This window comes from Equus przewalskii, chromosome 5 (assembly GCF_037783145.1).
Source record: "Equus przewalskii isolate Varuska chromosome 5, EquPr2, whole genome shotgun sequence".
Classification (NCBI taxonomy): domain Eukaryota; kingdom Metazoa; phylum Chordata; class Mammalia; order Perissodactyla; family Equidae; genus Equus; species Equus przewalskii.
In genome coordinates this window covers 617,662-637,893 of record NC_091835.1, presented here as the reverse complement: position 1 = coordinate 637,893, position 20,232 = coordinate 617,662, and the positions used below count along the sequence as shown (strand labels likewise).

General features: G+C 40.0%; 1 protein-coding gene across 36 annotated transcripts in view; it reads right to left on the bottom strand.

The window, feature by feature from the left end:
• Positions 1-20,232, bottom strand: part of UNC80 (unc-80 homolog, NALCN channel complex subunit) — a 218,466-nt gene that overhangs the window by 6,921 nt on the left and 191,313 nt on the right. For 31 of the 36 annotated variants that reach the window (XR_011540150.1, XR_011540151.1, XM_070619770.1 and 28 more), the window contains 8 exons: positions 19,219-19,344; positions 17,843-17,966; positions 16,901-17,107; positions 13,928-14,112; positions 12,923-13,088; positions 11,366-11,545; positions 8,410-8,548; positions 6,179-6,235 (listed from right to left, as the gene is read on the bottom strand). Coding sequence is in view for 34 of the 36 variants with exons in the window: in XM_070619770.1 (XP_070475871.1) it covers positions 6,179-6,235; positions 8,410-8,548; positions 11,366-11,545; positions 12,923-13,088; positions 13,928-14,112; positions 16,901-17,107; positions 17,843-17,966; positions 19,219-19,344 (1,184 nt within the window). In the remaining 2 variants the exon portion in view is untranslated. The remainder of the gene's footprint in view (positions 1-6,178; positions 6,236-8,409; positions 8,549-11,365; positions 11,546-12,922; positions 13,089-13,927; positions 14,113-16,900; positions 17,108-17,842; positions 17,967-19,218; positions 19,345-20,232) is intronic. The other 5 variants (XM_070619784.1, XM_070619785.1, XM_070619802.1 and 2 more) reach the window with 1 other exon arrangement.

Below are 20,232 nucleotides of genomic sequence, written 5' to 3'. Positions count from 1 at the left end.
ACATTGATTCCATCACACCCCTGGTTTGGAAGCCACCAAAAGGTTTAAGATGTCATATTCTAATCTCAATTTTTCTTTTTGATGGGAAGGGGAAAGGTGGTGACAAACAAAGACAAACAACTCTATCACATGGATGGGAACACCTTTTCAAAAATTTCAATTTAAATGAAAATAAGATGGACAAATATCAAACACATCAGACACAGAATCCATTTGGGTGAAGGGGCACATTCAACACATGTTTGCAGCCTGAAGTCTCTGTGACTACTGAGTAAATGAATAGTCACATGGGCAGACAATTAAATGTTTTTTTAAAATGGTTTTAGATTTAAAAGGCTGGCAAAGTAATTAAGCTATCGGTAGAACTCAGAAGCTTAATTAATTAATATCAGGTAGCTGCATTCAAACATATCGTGCAATTTATAAAAGCAAGAACCTGCTCCCCCCAAATTTACTGTGTATGTGTGTATTTTATATGCAAAAACAACTACTGACAGTGGTCACTATTTTAGTGTTGAGTGAAGCTGAAAATAACTGTCATGGGCACATGATCCTTTTTCATTCTGCATGCATGTATAATAGGTATTTATAATGGGAGTGTAGGTGACAAAAAGAAACGTATTGTGCCCCAGAGAACACTGTAATCCTGTGGATGATGCCAATGTGATTATTTGGTTAATGGGTAATTAATTTCTGCTTTGCCTTTGCAAAAGGAGAGTCATCTATGAATAGTTGTGAGAGTAAAATATTCCACAGAGGAATTCAGAGTCAGCAACTGTCCAGGAAAAAGAAAGAAAGACTACCTTCATTCATTTCTGTTTTTTAAAAACTGAGCTATCTAATATCTAGCCTCAGTTGTAGCGAGAGATATTGGTGGCAAGATGGGCAATCAGATGTTTCCCCTGTTGTGTTAACAACCAGTTATTCATCACATGGTTGACACAATCACATTTGTTATTTCTAAAAAGTCTTAGTCATATTTCAGCTAGAAGAAAATCGGTGATTCCCAAATGGAGTTTATCAAAGATTTTATGAAGTAAGGATGTAACTATATCTTAATTACACCATTTGGGATACACAATAGAAAATTCCATAAAGAGTCCCCAAAACAGATGTTGTTTTAAACTCTCTTGTTCTCCTGAATATCAAGTTCATAAGATCAATGTACATTATTTTTATACATATATGACCTTCTACCATAGATGACCTTTCTATGAAAATGGAAAATTACCCCAAAGGAACAATACAATAAATTCTGATAAGCAATCCAGACTATGTTGCTGGCATGTTTGAAGTGACATCTCCTTATTAATTATACATTTTAACATGTGTCTGCAATTGGAAAGAGTATTCAATTACCATATGCACAAAAGTAGAAACAAGTTTCTCCCAAATACCAAGCAAAGCTTTCGTTGAACGGATTCTTCATTGACATCTAAATGTTACCTCAGTTCCCTTGGCCGAAAAGTGAGGTTCATACTTACCACCTACCTCCCATTAAGGTAGAGAAAAGAAGTTAGTTGATGTAAAATGGTTTGAATATGAAAAGTGATGTATATAGCATGCTTCCTTGTTTTACATTTGATATTTGTCATGAGTTTATTGCTTCTAGAACACTAAAAAGAAGTGGCTAATAAAGTGTCCTGAAAATAATTGGGCCGAGAAAATGAAATAGAGGCAGTCCACTTGTCTCATTTTTTTTTCAGTAATCTGAGATTGTGAGAAAAAAATGGTGTAAGAAAAGAAAAGAAATACACATTACTCAGGGAGTGTTAAATGTCAAAACATAATGGTAATTTCATGATGATTATTCCAAGGGAGGATCATAAGCATCAAAATTTTCTCTATGGATAGAGAGGTTTATATCTAAGAAATGGATCGAGGTTATAGCTTTGGTAATTAGCAGTTCTATGTAAATGATACAGCATTTCATCACTGGAATGCACACATCAAAGATGAAATTATTCCGTGTCCTTGGAAATCTATCCCAGCTAATAAATTAAATTCTGCCTATGAATGTGATGCTAACATGTTGATATTTTGGACATCAAAGTCTGGCTTAGCTGTGTGCAGTTAGGACACATTACTAATAAACAGCCAGAGAAGTTAATAATGGGAGTAATTTATGCAGATCACGTTTCTTTTTCTCAAGTCTGTATCAAACTGGAGTTGAATATAGAAGTAGTTTCAATTTAGTTTCTCTCCATGTCATGTAATATTTAGACATCTGTATGATTTGCGATGTGCGACCATACAATGCCTAGTACTAAAACCAACCAGGAGAAGACCAAGGTGTTTGCCTTGAGCACCTCTCCGTAGAAAACTGGATTCCTGAAATTTTTAATCTTGAGAATGAGAAATGGCTCATTTCCACTGTTTCACCAAATAACAGGGTAAAACAGTAAGGATAAAAGCAAATAAAACTTTCTAAATTGAAGCTAAAATCATCCTTTGTATTTTTGAGTCACTGAAAAACATCACTATGGCAAACCATATAATAATCCAGATTTTGGAGAAGTAAATGCACTTGGGGCTTGGCAGCACTGGTGTAACTCAACTGTCTACCAAAAAAACCCACCTTATTCAAAATGCAAGGAAGTGATTTATAAACTATGGAAATTCGGCCAATGGTAGGAGAACAATTGTGGCACAGATTAGCTCTTTTCCCCTCTTTCAGCACGATGGCCTGGACTACAGTGTATAAATATGTATGTGTCTATTAATGGAATATATACCTAACGGTATTTCTTAAAATAAAGGATCAGTGAACAAGGGCACATTCAGCAATGCAACAAAAATTCATATCATTCATCTCAAATTACAAAAAAAGTGTATAGATTGAAATATATTTCACAAATAAAAAATTTAAGTGGAAGCACCAGGTGAGACTAACCCATGGAAAATGAATTAATATTTTCATTGCTTTTATCTCCACTTTTAGCTTTTAATTTTAATATGGTTAAAGAAATCTAGAGGCAGAACACAAGACACAAAGCATAGCCATTTACACTGAGTGATTGCCTTGTGATGCGAATGCGTAAAGCCAGCACCAAGGGAGCTATAAAACGTTTGTAGAGAACAGGAAAATAAACAGTAGATAAATCCTACTCTTCCCTTTTCCAATAAAAGACCACTGTTTTAAAATTTACTTAGCATCCACAACATCCAAGAAAATGTATTTTACATGCCAAAGAATTTAGAGATTAGAGGCTGGAATTAGAGTAACAAGGGGGAATAATCTGGATCTTCGATATCCCGTAGGAACTGATGTAGCACTGGCCAAGTACATATCTGTGTACCACAACACACATTTTCTTAGCCATTAATTCTCAGCTACATGAGGAAGCTGCATGAATTTTTTTCTGTGTACTTGCCAAGTTTTCATACTTTGAAGTGTGGGTGATCATGATATGGGTTCTACTAAATAGGTTATTTTCATTTCATCTCACCCAGACTATACAGTCTTGTTCAAACTTGAGCCACATTCTTATTTTTCACTGTGATTCACATTACCCTTACAGAATCAAATAGCACTGTAATTTTTTTTTTTTTAATTAGAGTTGATTGGCAATTTCTGCCTTTCAAAGCGTTCTAACGTGTCCAAACAAAATCTAATTCTCAAGTATAAACATTCAGGCTTAAGTACTTGGATAACCTTTTGTATGTGTGATTCTTCTGGAGAGAACATATGGTCCATAGGGTGTGTTTTTGGGGTTGGGCACAGGGAGGGAACGCCTACAGTGAGTTTCTATACCTCTCAGAGCAACACTCCCAGCAGAAGAGAATCTCCCATGGGATATGATTTCAATTTATTAATTTCCAAAAGAAAGAATCTTTGCTCCATAGCATAGTGCTGCTAACAAGCTGATATTTCTTGTGATAAATCTTTAAAAGAAACCAGTTAGCAGGGGTTAAAAAAAATCCTGGAAGAAATTTTCAAAAAGTCTGCACCATTGTTATTGGTTTCCACCAATGCATCAGGTTATCCTAGTTATCCTGGTCTCTTCCTCATTTAGCGCTCAGACCATTTTCCTTAAGAATACTTTGGGTGTATTTTAGGTCCTGAGTGCTCAGATGTGTGCTAAATGTAATTTACATGGTTAATGCTTTACCATTTCTTGAGGATTTTAAGAGTCTGCAGCATAAAAATGTTTCATGCCAAGAATAAGAAAGCCTGGAAACCAAATATAAAAAGTATATATCTTATTTTATAAACCCACCTCTTAGTAAATGCCAAAAGTTCCTCTCCTCCAAAGAGAACTTGGTGACATGATGGAGTTCAAGAGGTAAGATTTGCAGTGTATGGCAAAGGTGGATGTGCTACTGGCTGGTGGAATGCTTCTGCATTAATATAATTATTTAGAATCCAAAGTAAATGCCTCAGCTTCTGGTTTCTCAGTGAGCACCACTGAGTCTGGATGACTGACACCCAGACCTAAAACACACCAGTTATGGGAACAACAGATCAACAACAGTTGGTCTAAAACAGTTACCAAAGTCCTGACATGATTGATTAACTCAGCTGTAGATAAAATTTATAGCTTTCGCTCTGAATCAGTCTCATGTAGCAAGAACTTTGGGTTTATTCCCATTGACACTGGAACCAAGGAAGATTGGATTGGTTTAGATAAATCCAAATCAGTCATTTGAACCCCGAGCCTCCAAGAGAGGGCCAAATCCTTAGGAGATTTATAAAAGTCCACTCAAACTCCTGCCTTCTCTCACCAACCCCAGCCTGTATTTACTCAGCAAGAGTAGAATTTGGCCTAATCAGCAAAGCCCTGGGACAAAGTCAGCCAACAGAAGTCTGATTTCTACTCTCAGTGGGCCACTGAAATTATCTTCTAGACAGGGTGCTCCTGTCTCGCATGTAATATTAAGCATTAAACAAATGCATTCTTTGAAAGCAGCGGTCACGGTGCTAGACTTGGTTCAGATCTCTTCAAACACTATGAACAACGAAGAGAAACCATGTTGAGGACTGTTTGGCTCTTCCTCATCCCCAAAGCTCTTGATAATGGAATTACGTCTGCACTCTGCAGCACTTCCACATTTACCACCAATAAGAGACTCATCTGTCAAGGCAAGGGCTCGCAAACACAAATGAATGTCATGAATTATGGGTCCAGTAAAAAAAAAAGATACACCTGATGATGGGACTAAATTTCCCATTTTCAACTGCAGAAGAAAATGTGAAATCCAAACGAGATGCAACGAAAACAAAGGACAACCTTTCACAGGAACGGCCTCTCAACATTTCCTCATCTTTGTGAAAGCAATAAACACGGGTAGATAGTGCTCACTATATAAAGCAAACCTGAAAGAGAATGTTTGTCTCGAGATAGAACAAAGGCACTCTCAGGATGAACAAGAAGCATTACTCCTAATGAGGATTAGTTGAGAGGTATGAATCAACAGCACAAGATTAGGAATGTTTGACCTGGTTTACCTGAGTGTTAAAGGTGCAGTCCCCCTTCCCGGTACTTTAAACCAACAGCCAAGAAATTATATTGTTTGCATCATAAGACTTCTCTTACTTACCAAGAAATGTTTGTGTCTGATATTTCATGGCAAGTCATCTTTGTGGGAGTCTTTTTGGGAGTCACCTTTGTGCCGGCACAGACATTCTTTATACAAGTGTTTGAACAAGCTACTATAATACCTGCCACATAGCATGCATTAAAGAGAGGGAATTATATAAGTTGTATTGACATTGCTACTCTTATAGCATCATTGTTTTCTTACCATCTGTGGTATTAGCTAAAAGACCTGTCTCAATTTAATAAGGTGCTTCCTCATGATGGGGAGTTGTATTAAAAGGCTTCTGCAAAACAATTCTTCAGGAATATCATTGTGGGAGGGAATGATTAGATGGGATAAATTTAACATTTGGCACATCAAACTTTTTAGATGTTCATGGGACAAGCCCCTAAAAGAACTCCATGGATTTTTTTTCTTCTTAGTAAGCTTTTTAGGCCATTTGCCATGGAGCTCTGAAGCTGAAAATGAAGGAGGCTACACCTTTGACTTCCAGGCTCGTGTGTGTTCATGAGTAACAAAGGGAAGGAATGGAAATAGATATCAAGACGGGGCAAGAGGAGACAGAGAGACAGAAGAGACAGGAAACAGCTCGTTTCCCAGCACAGACACCAATAGACAGGTAGCATTGACACTGTACCTAGAGAGGCTGCCCTCGGCGGCCAGGCCCTGGGAGTCATCGAGGACATTAGGTTCACTGCAGGAGGGGTAGGGAGATGAAGCATTTAGGGAAAGAAAATGCAAACAAATAAAAGAAAAAGAAAGAAGGCATGCAATTTTCTGCTTCCAAGAACCAAAAATAAATAGATTTAACAGAACAAGGAAGGAAAAGGAGACAGTCAACCATTTCACCTTGTGCTGGGTTTGTCAAGACATAGGACTCGAGGCAATGGGGGAGGAGGGACTTTGGATGGATACGACTCTCAAAGGAGTGATCTATTTGTTGGTCAAGAGTTAGGACTTAAAATGAGCTCCAAATGGACACATGAGCTCTGAAACACACTGCAGAACGAATCTGTAGAAGATGAAACTACCGTTCCTTTGATAACCATTTGGCTGGACGGTGAGTATTTTTAACCCATCTTATGTACATGATGTTTCATTGACTAGGATCCTGCTTCTTTCTTGTGTGTGGTGACATTATCACATAGAAACCACTTACCATGAACCGCGACAACCAAACTCTTGGAACTGATGCCATTAAGAAAAGCAAAGAAAGAACCCAACTTCCCCCCCTAATTTTTCAATGAAAATGCAAGTAAACAAATGTAAGGAAGCTAACCCTGGAAAATTCACATGGAACTCACATTTACCCCCTACTCCATCCTCTAGTGACTGAATTGTAAATGTCAAAAGAAGACATCTGTCAATTCAGTGAGAAACTAATCAAATAGTTCATTGATTTATTTGGACGCAGCTGATTTGGGGATTTGTGAACAGAAACTGTCATACTTTATCTTTCTTTCCTTCAGTGCCTAGCATTGGGCTAGGCACCCACAAATCATTCAATAAATATTTGTTAAATTGGATGGAATTAACCCATTTAGAAAACTAGAGTGCCGGCCCCCAAAGAATCATTTACCTAATTGTACAAAACAGCATCTGACTCCAGAAAGAGGCCCCTTCCCTAAGGCCCAGAGACAGTATCGCCTTCACTAGCCTTCTGAAACAGGACTCAAGCCCAAGGGTGTAACTACGATTTTTCTGGATTTCTAGTATATCCATAATAGAATAAATTTTCTCCCTGGCAATGAATTAACTCCTTAATAGATATGTACAAAGGGAATTGATGGCCTGGTTATTTTAGGCAAATAGCAAAAAAAAACCCTATATTTTAAATTCCTACCATTTCTTAATTTAAATAAAACTTTTAAATAAATTGCTAGATAGTTTTCTTTTATTCTTGATAGAAACTTGCACATTGCTAGCAATTAAAAATAAATTGATATTAATTACTTGTATGACAAATTTGGGGGATTTTTGGACATTTTATAGTTTGGCTTTGATTCTGTTAACACATTTTGTTTATAAGACTTTCTTTTCAAAGGCAAATTACCAAATGTATGTAATTTACTTATTAATCACCTTTTATCATTTTTCCCTATTTGAAAGGCCAGTTCTTTGAAAGAATTCAGTTCCTGAAGTGAAAATATCTTTGGCTCTAAAACGGATAATGTTTGGGCTCTTAAGTCAGATAATTTTCTATATCATACTTACATATATATATAAATCGTGGAAGTTTTTTATGTATATTCTTAGAAGGTATAGAGTGCATAAATAAAATATTTTAAAGGGTTTAGTCATGGAATCATAGAACTATAGCTCAAGAAGTTACCTTAAAGGTCATCTTAGCCAATCTCCTCACTTCACAGAGGAGAAAAGTGTGGGCTCTTGTTAAATGACCAGCCAAGGTCACTCAGAGTGGCATAGGTCGTTTTCTGCTCAGTTAAGCATCACTACCTCCAACTAAATACTGATGACAACCAGAAGTCTAAACTTTAGCACATGTATCAAGCTAGTTCTATACACCTGCCAGGTACTCATTATTAGCTTAGCTAATGATATATCTGAAACACAAAAATGTCATTTGACAACCAGAAAGAAGACCATGTAACTATTTCTGGAGAATCTGTAAGAGAAACAATGCTTGGATCAGAAATTAGGATCCCTTCTACTGGCCCGGCTTAGAAAACTCTTTGCAACATGTTGCCTGCAGGACCCTGGTTGAAAAGTTCTTTGTTGAATGGTCTACTTTAAAAATGTTATGATTGTTTGCTTCTCTTTTGGCCTTTTTAGAATAATAGGAGTCAATTTTCAGACTTTCTACGTTTGCCCCCAAATGCAGAGTATAAGATATCTGTGGCTCTTTACCTTTGGCTGGGTAACATGCCCACCTCAGCCTGAGGTGCAGACATGCTGGAGACGTGGCTGGAGAGCCGCCTCCTTCCGATGGCACTCAGGAGGTAAGCTTCTTGTTCACTTACCACACTGGGCATGCTTACAGAGTCATCTGAAAGGGGCAACAGAAGGGAGGGTTATAAAACCATGACATTGATCAGAAAACCCAAACCAATTTGTACTTGGGTTCCCATCTTGGCTTGAAAATAACCTTAGGGCGGTCTCTAAAGCTAAATGATCATTCCTCCCTTTGTACAGACTAAAAAGCAAGACCCCAAAGGTCTCAGTGTTTAGTCTGTACAAAGGGACGAATGATAATTTTTCCCATCCACTTATCTCCCACCCTTGAACAGCCTTCATCAGATAAATGTAAACTTGTCCATTTTTACAAGTAGATTATTTGTGAAAGTCAAGGGCCATCTGCATATTAAAGATTTCAGGAAAGCTGGATTATAAATTTTTAAACATTCCAGGAATAGTTCAATAAGGGACTTTGTTATTGAGTGAATCAAGTACACTTCTTTGACACTCAAAAACTACATTCAGTACATTTAATGATTTTTAGGCTACTGAGGGAAAGAGACTATTTCAGAGAGTTTTAGGAAAAATATTTAAAAACCTATAGTTTAGAAATAAATGCTTATTTTAACCTAAATTTTAAATGTTAAGCATGTAATATTGTCACCTCCATTTAGCAGAAATCAACGTATTCATGTCCATATGAAAGTTAGCTCTAGCACAGTGTTTGTGACAAGGTGATCTCATTCTAAGTGAGCTAATGTTGCCTGTTGCTGAACAGTAACATATTCTGATTAACAGACGGTTTGGTGCACTTATGCTACTATATAAACTGATCTGGCATCATTTAGCTAAAATACCCCAAGTGGTCATATTTCTAATGAAACTTCTTTCCAACCAAAAAGGTGTACAAGAAAAGTGCTAGAAATTTTAATTTGTTAATTAATGACTGACTTTTGATTCTTGTTATAGAATGGGTTTTCCTTTTTAGCTGTATTCGCAGAGAAGAGAATAAGAAAATGTGCCTTAAAAACATGAAAAATATGGTAAGGCAGATTGAGCTATTTCTACAAAGGCTTTTCCCAGATCTCACTGATATTTTTCCCCCTTATCCAAACTCATATATCACTTTACACTTCGTCCCTCAGTATTATTTGGTGATTAATCATGTGCTGCCTTCTTTGTTAAGTGTTCTTTCTTGAAAATTTGTGTTATCTTCTCTACAGGATGATATGTGAGGTCTCAGAGGGCAGAGAGCATATCTTTCTCAGACCTTCTTGTTCCTTGTCTTGTACCTGCTAGGTGTTAATACAGGTTTGATGACTGAATGGGAAAATAGTTTAATTCAAAGCAGTCAACCATCTGGCTTTCACACGCCACCCCATATAAATTAATACAGACCCACATCACAACCACACATTTGTTAGCAGCCCTGTGTTCACTGGGATGGTTGTGATGTCCAAGACAAGAGACTCTAGCAAAAAACTGCGTGTTTGTCTGTGTATGAGTGTCGGCTCTTGGTGAATGATATCTCTGTTTATATCTTCTCTACTTTTCTTCCCTAGCTCCTTCCTACTGGCAAAGTCATCTACTTATCCATAAGGTTACCTGCAAAATCTACTTAGCCCTATAAAAGATAGGAAGTGTCATTTCCTATAATTAAAAAAGAATTGCTGGGAGACACTCCTTCAAGTATTAAAGAAAAATAGATATTACTTTAAGTTCTGAACTATTACCAGGACTTAATGAATATTCAACCTGCTGATCCTCGTCTCTCATTTTGTTTTCTTGGTCAAGATTTTTCAAGATTTCCCTAACTATGATTTTAGGACTATTTCCATGAGCAACGACCAGGGCGATTTGGAAACAAGTCTGTCTGTAGGTCAGCTGCAGGACAATATGATTATTGCTTTGTTATCTGATGACCCTGAAACTAAATCTGGAAATATTACTGATATGTTTTGACAAAGCATTTATTTACTTCCCTCTCCTAACGTCCAACTGTGGTATTAAAATACTTTCATTCATCTGAGTTAATTAAAATTCTAACCTCAACTCGCATTTCCTCTAATTTAGTTTGTAGTGGGGTTTTTTCTTGCTGTTTGGCATAGAGAAGCTCTGCATGAAGATCTAGATTTTGTTTTCATCCTCCAGGCACTGACAGCACACTTTACTGTAAGCGTTATAGCAGAGTGTCTTTAAAACATAATGGGAAAATAATCAATGCAATTAAAAAAACATTAAATGTCAGTGGTATTTAATGGAACCTTTCCCCTTTTACTTTTTAAAACCTGTTCCTATTAAGCATACATATGAAGTATGTCTTGACTGGATTTTCCCTCATGTCCTAACACCAAATCTTAATCATATGCGTTAGAAGCTCCCGGGCTGCCTCCATCATTGGGGACAGTCTTGATTGTCTTCCCTCAAGACAGCCTGCTGGTTCATGTTCCAGGCAGTATAGCCAACCACTCTGTTCTGAGTCCTGAGCATATGCACTGCTCGCATTTCCTTGCCCAATGGAGTCATGTAATTGCTGATCAACTTTCTAAGCACGATGGCCAGGAGAAAGGGGAATAAACACTTCCTTTAGTTACTGAAGCACAATTTAAATGAGAATTAGTGGAAAAGGCCAAATAACTAAGCCTAAAGAAAATTTAGGAGTCGCTAAAGAGTTACTTTTTGCCTGAATTCCTTCCAAATGACCAAAGATATCAAGGAATTTATAGAGAAGCAGGCAGTAGAAATCACAAAATCAGTCATAGTTCCATTTTAAATCTTTTATGTAAAAATGACCAGAGGATCAGAAATGAAAAAGGTTGGAAAGGTAGCAATTCTTCCTGAGCCCTCTTTCGCATGGCCAAGCTGTGTCATCCATGCCCCCTCTGCCTGATTCTGTGGGGCCACCTACTTTCCTCATCTTCTTCATCAGTCCGACTCAGGGTGTCCTGCGAAGCCTGCTGGGAGGGCTCACTGTCCTGCTCCCAGACAGTGCCGGTGCCCGTGTTGGAGCGGGACATGGTGGCCAGGCTCAGGCGGTAAGCGGAGGTGGAGGTGCCCACGGTGCTGATGGATGTCTTCCCTTGGTAGGCTGGGGGGTTGAGAGACCAGAGGAAATCCATGGTGAGGGTCTCGAGAGAAAACAAATGTTTGCTTCAAACTCCTCTCTGACTACTTGTATTTTTCAGGAAAGGTCAGTTAAATAGTGTGTCCCAGACAAATGATCGTTAGGACAAAGGAGAAATGGAAGTTAGGCTGTTAAGAAGAAGAATCAGCCACTGATGAACTTATCATTGAATGGTTTCTTTGTGGGAGCATAGCAGCTCTAACAATGTCAAATGCTTTGACATTGTTGCCTCTCGCTGCTCTTCAATTTCATTTTCCAAGGCTGCTAGAATTCAAACGAATGTTGACAAGAATTGTAGCTTCCAACTTGGCAGCTTTTCCTGAGAAATATACCTTACCTGACACAAGCATATAGAAGTAATAAATATGTTATCTGGTGGAAACCTCACGATCAGCATCAGGATACATAATCAAAACTGTGCTGTCATTCTCCTTTTCTGGATTTACAACTTATAAAATACCCCCTTGGTTCTATGTCAGATTATTTTATTGTGAAGCAGAATATTTGAATGGCACTGTGTAGATTTCACCAAGATTGCGCTTGCCAAAATTTTTGTCTTTAATACAATGCAAGCAATGTGAAAATTTTAGAAGGAAGGAAAGCCACACATACAATATTCTACTTATGGATACGACTGCCCTCTAATGGCAGATAATGATTTCCTTTCCTTTCCAGCAGTAATCTGCTGTTGATATAATTGTAAAAAGTAAATGATGTATTCCCAAAGAAAATCTTTTGAATAATGTAAAGTAACCCCTAGCCTGCCAACTCTAGCCCAACCCTCTCTCCCTCCAATTCGTGAAACGTTAAAGGCTGTGTAACCTATCGTAGAGACCTGCCGGAAGTCCCCTCACTGCCGTCACTGTCATGCATGTAAGTTGTGTGTCCTCTGGGGAGCCTCAGTTCCCTCCTGGTTTAAGCGGCCTTTCAGTTATGCACCTTGCAGGTGTTGGTGAGGATTAAATGGAATAGTATCTATGAAATAATCTACCACATAATAGGGATGCTCAGTGAATGTACGTCCCTCTTCTCCTTTCCAAAAAGGAAAGGAAGGTAAGAATTTAAACAGGTTTTCTTTCCTCCAGTAAAATATTCAAGAAAGAACTTAACTACTGAAATGAAGGTTGAAAAAAATGCTTAGAGAAGGAGTAAAATTAGACTCCTACAATACTCCCTTGATTTGTTTTGTGATTGACAATGATCACATGGTCAGATGTACCATGCACTGACATGGCTGACTCACGCATGGGGCCAAAAGAGCGGCGACCTGGACAGAGGCATTCTTTGTAGGCTGTGAGTTTCATCAGTCAAACGAATTCAAAATAGCCCGTGCCTCCTCACCTGACCCACTGTGAACGGCCTCTTTCAGGATCTTTAGTTCACTGTTGAACTCAGCAATGAGGGAGCTCTTGCACAGAGGGCGTGGGATGAAGCGCCTCTCCAGCTGGTCAGCAATATGTTGCCGGGCAGAGAGCTCTTCATGATTCTCTGCTGGTTGGGCCAGAAGCTGAAAGGCAGGCGTAGACTGTCAGGCCCTCAACTTTCCCGTCTATAAAATGGGCTGATTGTCTACATTTCATAGTTGGTTGCGAGGATTAAATAAGGTAACGCATACGAAGTTGCTAGAACAGTGCTTTACACAGGAGGTGCTTAATCAACACATTGCCTTGAATCATTGCCCCAGGAAATTGGGGCCTGAAAAGAATAACAGAGTAGATGAATACTGAAGGTCTCAGGGGAAGAACACACTTTAACTATCCCATCTTTTTCATGTTTATTTAAAGTCAGATCTCAGGGGCTGGCCCCATGGCTGAGTGGTTAAGTTCGAGTGCTCTGCTTCAGCGGCCCAGGGTTTCACCGGATCCTGGGCGCGGACATGACACCGCTCCTCAGGCCATGCTGGGGCTGCGTCCCACGTGCCACAACTAGAAGGACCCACAACTAGAATACACAACTGTGTAGTGGGGGGCTTTGGGGAGAAGAAGGAAAAATGAAAAAATAAATAAAAAACATAAAGTCAGAGCTCAGTCATGCCACTGAAGAAAGGAAAACATTTTCCAGATCTTTCTATTGGGTCAATCTTTTTTGTGCGTGTGGAGGGGAGGTGAGTGGGAAGAGGGCAAAATTTTATAGACTCTAATAAAGCTCTTACTGGGAAGCTTATTCGAACAGGAAATCCTGTCCTCTGGGATTCATTTTTGAGCTGTTTCTCGTCAAGCCTGGTGTTCACAGGTCCTACTAATCAGCTCTACTGCGTCCCAGGAGCGGGGCTGTCACAATCCTGCCTCAGTCTGGAGGGCAGCACATGCATGGGGCTGTCACTTCCAGAGGGGGCGCACACCGCACCTTGCACTGGATGAAAGGGCGCAGGAGCACGAAGATGGGGATTCGGGTCCGCACGATGAAGTCGAGGAAGTCCCACAGGGCCAGGCCGCCCACCCTCCGCAGGGCCATCTCCTTCACCTGGAGGCTCAGCCAGTACCACTGGCTTCCCAGCTGCCTCTCGAAGCAGACGAGAATCACCTTCAGCGCTTCACACCAGGAAAAAAGAAAAGTGAGCCTGCAGATCTGCATCGGAGGAGCCCCGCCCACACCCCCACAGCCCTTTATGCATCATAAAATTTTCGACATTTCTAAACTCTCTCCACATTTCCGAAAACTTACGTGTATTCCCAAGCGAGACTGCTTGGACATCAGGACAAAAATGTGTATGGTAAACATGTTTTGATTCTGATTAGGAGAACAGAAATACCTTTCTTAAGTGCATTTGAGTACTATTTTGGAAAATACAGAGCAAAGCGGTTCACAGACTTGAGACGGAAACGTGTTATAGGTGTGATGTGGGGCTGATGCTTTGCTTTCCTAAAGCTGTCGTAGAGGCTTGGTGGCAATACCACCATATCACTCACAGCCTAAGCTAAAACAGGAGTGTTTAAAAATATTTGCGTTTTTTTCTTTTATGCATAGAAATGATATATTTTTCTCATTAACAGTAAAAATCAAACCATGTGGAAATGTACAAAGTTAAAAAAAAAATCCTTCCCCTTCTCAGCTCCCTTTCCAGCCCCATCCCAAGTGGCTCCCGGAGGTACCAGTAAACGTGTTTTGAGTCTATGCTTCCAGCTGAAACCTCCACCCTCCCGCCCGCCCCCTCACATTGCACATCATGTCTATTACTAACCCCTGTTGGATTTCTCTTACAATATCTCTTTCTTCCCAGATTCTGGCAGGCCTCTCACAATCTAGATTTATTTAGTTTTTTTCAGGAAGCAAATTTCCCAGGGTATCAGGACAAACCAGGACATTGCAAAGATGTCAGAGATGATGGTGGGAGCCGCGTCTGCCACCCCAGGTCTCTCTCCGCACAGGGTCTGCCGGGGGGCAGTCAAGGAACCTGGGCCTTCTTGGTCCTTTCTTAAGCTCATCTCAGCAACTAAAAGACACAGCCAGCCAACTCCCTAGAGTCCTCAAGAGTCACACACCTTCATCATCTATTTAGGCATTGCCAGGGGACAGCCATGCCATATAACACAAAGAGAGATGTTTTAAGATTCGTCTTGAGCCATCTCCGTCCTCAGAATCTCACTTTTCCCAGCAATCACTCGTCTCCATTCCTCTCCCTCAACTGAACAAACAAATAAATGAACAAAAAGCAACACTCCTCTTTCCCTACCCTGATCCTGGTGATATTTCTACTGTTGTGTGCCTGTTGGCCTTCTTGGGATTGCTGCCATTCTGCTTTCCACCTTCAGCTCCATCGGCCCAACAGACAAGCAGGATAAAAAAGGCTCAAGAAGAGCAGGGACGCTGGTGCCACATGGCTTGGATATGAAATTTGGCTCTGCCACTTATTCACAGTGTGACTTTAGGTGAGTTACTCAACCTTTCTGGGCCTTAGCCTCTGCACTCCTAAAATGAGAGGAACATTGACTTCTTAGAGTTGTTGTGAGGATTCAATGTGATGATAATGTAAAGTCTAGAAAGCACTGCTTAGTGCATAATAAGTGCTCAAAATAAATGTAAAAAATAATTTAAAATAGAGGTCCAGTAGCCTGGCCAAGTAACCAAAGGATCCGCGTTCATTAAAAAGACAGACAGTAGAGAGAACTAAAAATACTCATCAAGTGTTTTCTCCTTTCCATGTCTTACATGTTAAGCTCTCTTTCTCCATCATCCTCTGTGCAATCCCAAACTTCAGGCAGGGCTTTGTCCCAGGGTCCAGATTTTCTTTGAACCCTACCTTCTCATCCCTCTGACAACCAAATCCCACATAGGTAGGTCCTGTGTATATGCATCCTTGTTGCTTCTTTCCTTTTTCATTCTCATTGTCAATCACTTCATTTTCAAATACATCCCTTTATAATGCAGTCCAAACACCTCACACACTCCACACTCAGAGGGCCTGTTTTTACCTGTATGCATTCATCTTATACTCCCCACCAAGATTTGCTTGGATGAATTGAAAAACGTCAGGCAAGATTTCCTCAACTTCCTCCTTTTGAGATTTTCTGCTGCCAGTCCTCTTTATTCTCAGTGCTGTGGCAAGAGTGGTCTTTTCCCCCTGGCTTAGTTCATTCAGGGCCAAGGAGTGGCTTTCCAGGGTTCCATGGGTCAGGACCAAGTTCAGGCAGGAATGGGGGAATGGGAAGGTAGGACTAGAAAGGGGAGGGAACTGGGAAGCCTGAGATAGGAGAACAAGTCGACTGGCCTCACTAGAGTGAAGATCAAGACGGTGATTTAAAGATGATATTGTAAGGGAAGAAAAACAGCTAGTAGGAACGTAATATACTGCAAGGCCACCATGTCCTGCTGCACAGGATGTGGACTGCCCAACTCCAGGGGCTCCATTCACATAGATGATGGACCAATGAGCCCCAGAAGTTGTGCGATGCAGTGTCCTGTACACTAGACTGAGTCAGATCTGATAACAGCTACCAATGATAACCTCATTAGTGATCTCATACTTAATCAGCAAGGAGGACTCTTTACTGCAAGTGCCTTCTTTACACACCCAGACACATTTATAAAACCAACCAAGTAATTTAGGCACCACAGATATGAAAGTACTTTGTGTTTTGGCATTTGTTTACCGAAGGAAACCAGACTCTTTTGCAAGGGTGATGCTTCTTACTTGTTCAAGGGGCTTCTTTAAATACTTTCTGGATAAAAGTCTTTTAAAATACTTTTTGAGTCACAGTGGAACATAAATAACTACATATGTATATACATACACATGTATGCATGTATACATACACATACACATGTGTATAGAGAGAGAAGGGGGAGGGAGCATGGGAGAGGGAGAGAGAAAGCACGCACCCAAGTATGCTGCTTGGCTGGTTGACTCTGCCAGCCCTTCCCTGCGCAGGTCTTTCCCTGCATCCCCAGGGGTGGAGCAGTGGGCGGGAGAGCTCTCCAACATGAAGTTCTTGCTCCTGGATGTGCTGATGATCCGTGGTGGCAGGAGCACGTTTATGACTGTCTGCAGCAGCAGCTGCACCTCAGGCTGCTCTAGCCATGGGCTATCTGAAGGGCAGAGTTTGGAAGAGGAAGTGGAAAGAGAAACAAGTCACAAGGTAGACTTCCCACGTTAAACACAGAAAAATTCAGCCCTCTTTCCAATTCCAATCTAGAATACCCCAGAAATTTGGGTGTTTCCCCACCAAGTCGAGCTTCTCCTATGGACAGAAACAGCACTCCTGGTACTGGGTGTTTCTCTGTAGCGGGCACCCAATGGTGCATGTTCCTAGCCAATCTCCCGCTTACCATTTCCATCTCCTTTCTTTTTCCTGCTCAAATACTCATAATGTACCATCTTTACATTTGAGATAAACTTTTCCTAAAAGAAAAATGCCCCAAGAAGGAAGAGAAATGAAAACATACTGGAATTTAATGACAGTGGCAGGATTTATGCTAAACCTAGTGGCAGTAGGTTATAAAGTCCATTCACCTATCAATTCACATCATATTGTACTTCAGTTAATACCGCTTTCTGAATTGAAGCAATGTTCTCTTGACTTTTGCTGTACTGAAACGATTTTAAAGAGGATGTGTCTTCTAAGAAGTGGAGCAGAGAAGCTCTTGACCCAGGGTAGCTAAAGTGAAAAGAAATAAAAACTCTATTTCCTAAGGTAACCCTATTTAAATCATTCAGATTGACTTCATGATGGCCTTCATGGGAAAAGGAAAAAGAAATAAAAGCCTGACATTTAAGAAAACACAACAACAATGATAAATTTCTTTTAGTTAAATTAATCAGACCTTTGCTTCCAGATCCTACTGTGAGGACAAATGGGATGAGTAGATTTAAAAGCATCCCCTCCCTTCGCTCTTGATTGGTGAATGGGGAGATCACATGGCTTAAAGGAAAATCTTCTTTTAATGCCTGTGCAGCAACAATAGAAAAAAAGATTAATGGAGCCCCACACGCATTCAGTAACTCTGTTTTTACACAGCAGGATGGAGATGGTGACTCCCTGCCGGCTGCTCCTGTAAACTATGAGTTCAGTTGTCATCGTGCAGCATGAGATTCACTCAGTTTTTACCACTGCTTTACCATTTACCATTTGCTTGACATAACCGAAAGCTACATACCTAAAAAACAGTAACCTCTTGAATATTAAATGAAAAATTCTTATACTTATGGTCTGTTACAAAAACTGCATTTTCCCATTCACTTTCTCCGTGTGTCCACCAATAAATATTTCAGAGACAAAGAAAAGGAAAAAACATGAGAACTTGCCACCTGCTCCATTCGGAAGTTATTTCAAAGTCATCTGACCCCTGCAAAAGGCCTTCTCCAAGCCAGGAAACAATAGGTAATATAGAAAGAAATAAATGATCTCCGCACACATGTTATTAAATGTACCACTTTAGGGATGTCATTGTGTCTCTTCTGCATGGTGGCCACAGCTCTAGTTTAATCCTTTGTCTATCATGTACCCATTCTATGAATGATGACCATCAACCTTGGTTGTCAGATAATGGTTGGGGCAGTTATCCATTTACACCAATTGTCTCCTTCCCATTGGTCACAGAGATTTCTGATGATTTCCCACTCTCTAAAATTAGGTGACACACAGAAATAGGCAGGGAAATTGGTATTTTGCACTTTTTTTTATCTTGGGAATGATTATTTTAATTTATTTAAGAAAGAAAATAACTGGGAGAATTAAAAAAAGCACCCATGATATTCAACCCACAATCACTAAGGAAAATTAAGATATTCAAAGTCTAGTAATAACATTGGCAAGAATTTTATATTGCAATTCTTTCTGCAAATAATTTAAAACGAGACTTTGAATACTACTGCTCCATTTAATTAACAATTGTGAGCCGAATATCTGTCAACCATTATTTTCCTAGGGTATCTTCACACATTTTAAATGACCGAGGTGGTTTCTGAGGTTGTGTCAGGACTAAATGACTCTGCTATTTTTGAGATCTCAAGAAGAATTACAGAAGCACAACCTAGGGCCAAGCTCAGGGCTGAAGCTCCAAACCTGTAAGTTTGGAGATGTTTACACTTCTGTCTCACAGATTTTGCCCAGCCTTTGCAGAAGGAAAAAGAGAACACCATGGTCTGGTGCCTCAACCAGCAACTCAATGAGCGTGACAAACAGGTAAGGCAGTCACACCTGTATCTGCAATGCTACAAGCCGGACAACAGCTGTGCTGAAGGGCAGAGGTGGTGAGAGATAAGGGCTGAGATGAAGAAGGGGTAATCCGTCAGCAACACTGGAAGGTCCTACCACTCCCATCACCTGAAATACAAACAGAGCACATGACCAGCCTGGACTATGCAATTCCATGCAACCGCAGATCGGGAGTCTCAGTTCATCATCATCATCATCATCATCATAATTTGAAGGTTGGGATGTCACTTTCAATCTGTTCTTGTTGCCTTTTTTTGAAGGCATGCAATGTCTGGAGTCAGATCAAACATTACACTGAATTCAGCCAAGGTTTTGTAGAATGTTGTTTACAGCGCAGTATGAAAACATGAGAGATGAACTAAAAACTATTCTAATCAGGAGATTGGACATACTTACTTGCGGATTCAAAGGAATGCAGTCAACATTCTTTAATGGAGCAAATACTGACGACGATGATGATGGCAACAGCTCTATTTGCACTAGGCATTCCAGCTACAGATTTATTGCTCGACTAGTTAAGCAGCAGAACCTATTCAATGAGATGCTCTAACATGGTTTCCACATTGTACAAAACCTTGTCAGGACCAGACTCTAGATATTACATAAAAGATAAAAATTTTTTTTCCTTACATAAATCCTAGACTGGCCAACTCATAATGTCATTTTGCACTAAGAAAGAAACAAATCCTCTTTGCATTTTAAACTCCTCCACCCCAGACTACTCAACTTCTAGCCAATTGTGCAGTCTCCACCACCCCACTCTCCAACTGGCAGCCCTCAACTCTCAGCGCAACTTGAAGAGGTGACTTGTCAAAGTAGCGCGTGGGAAGCAGCACACGAAAATCCCATTGGTGTGGGGATGGGCCCTTGTATCTCCCCACGCACCACCTTGAAATGTACCTCACTATTTTCAGTGTCACCTGAGCCATCTGTTTTCATGGTAGATGGGGGCACAAAGTGGTTGACCTGTAAATCTTCAATTCAGAGAAGTCAATA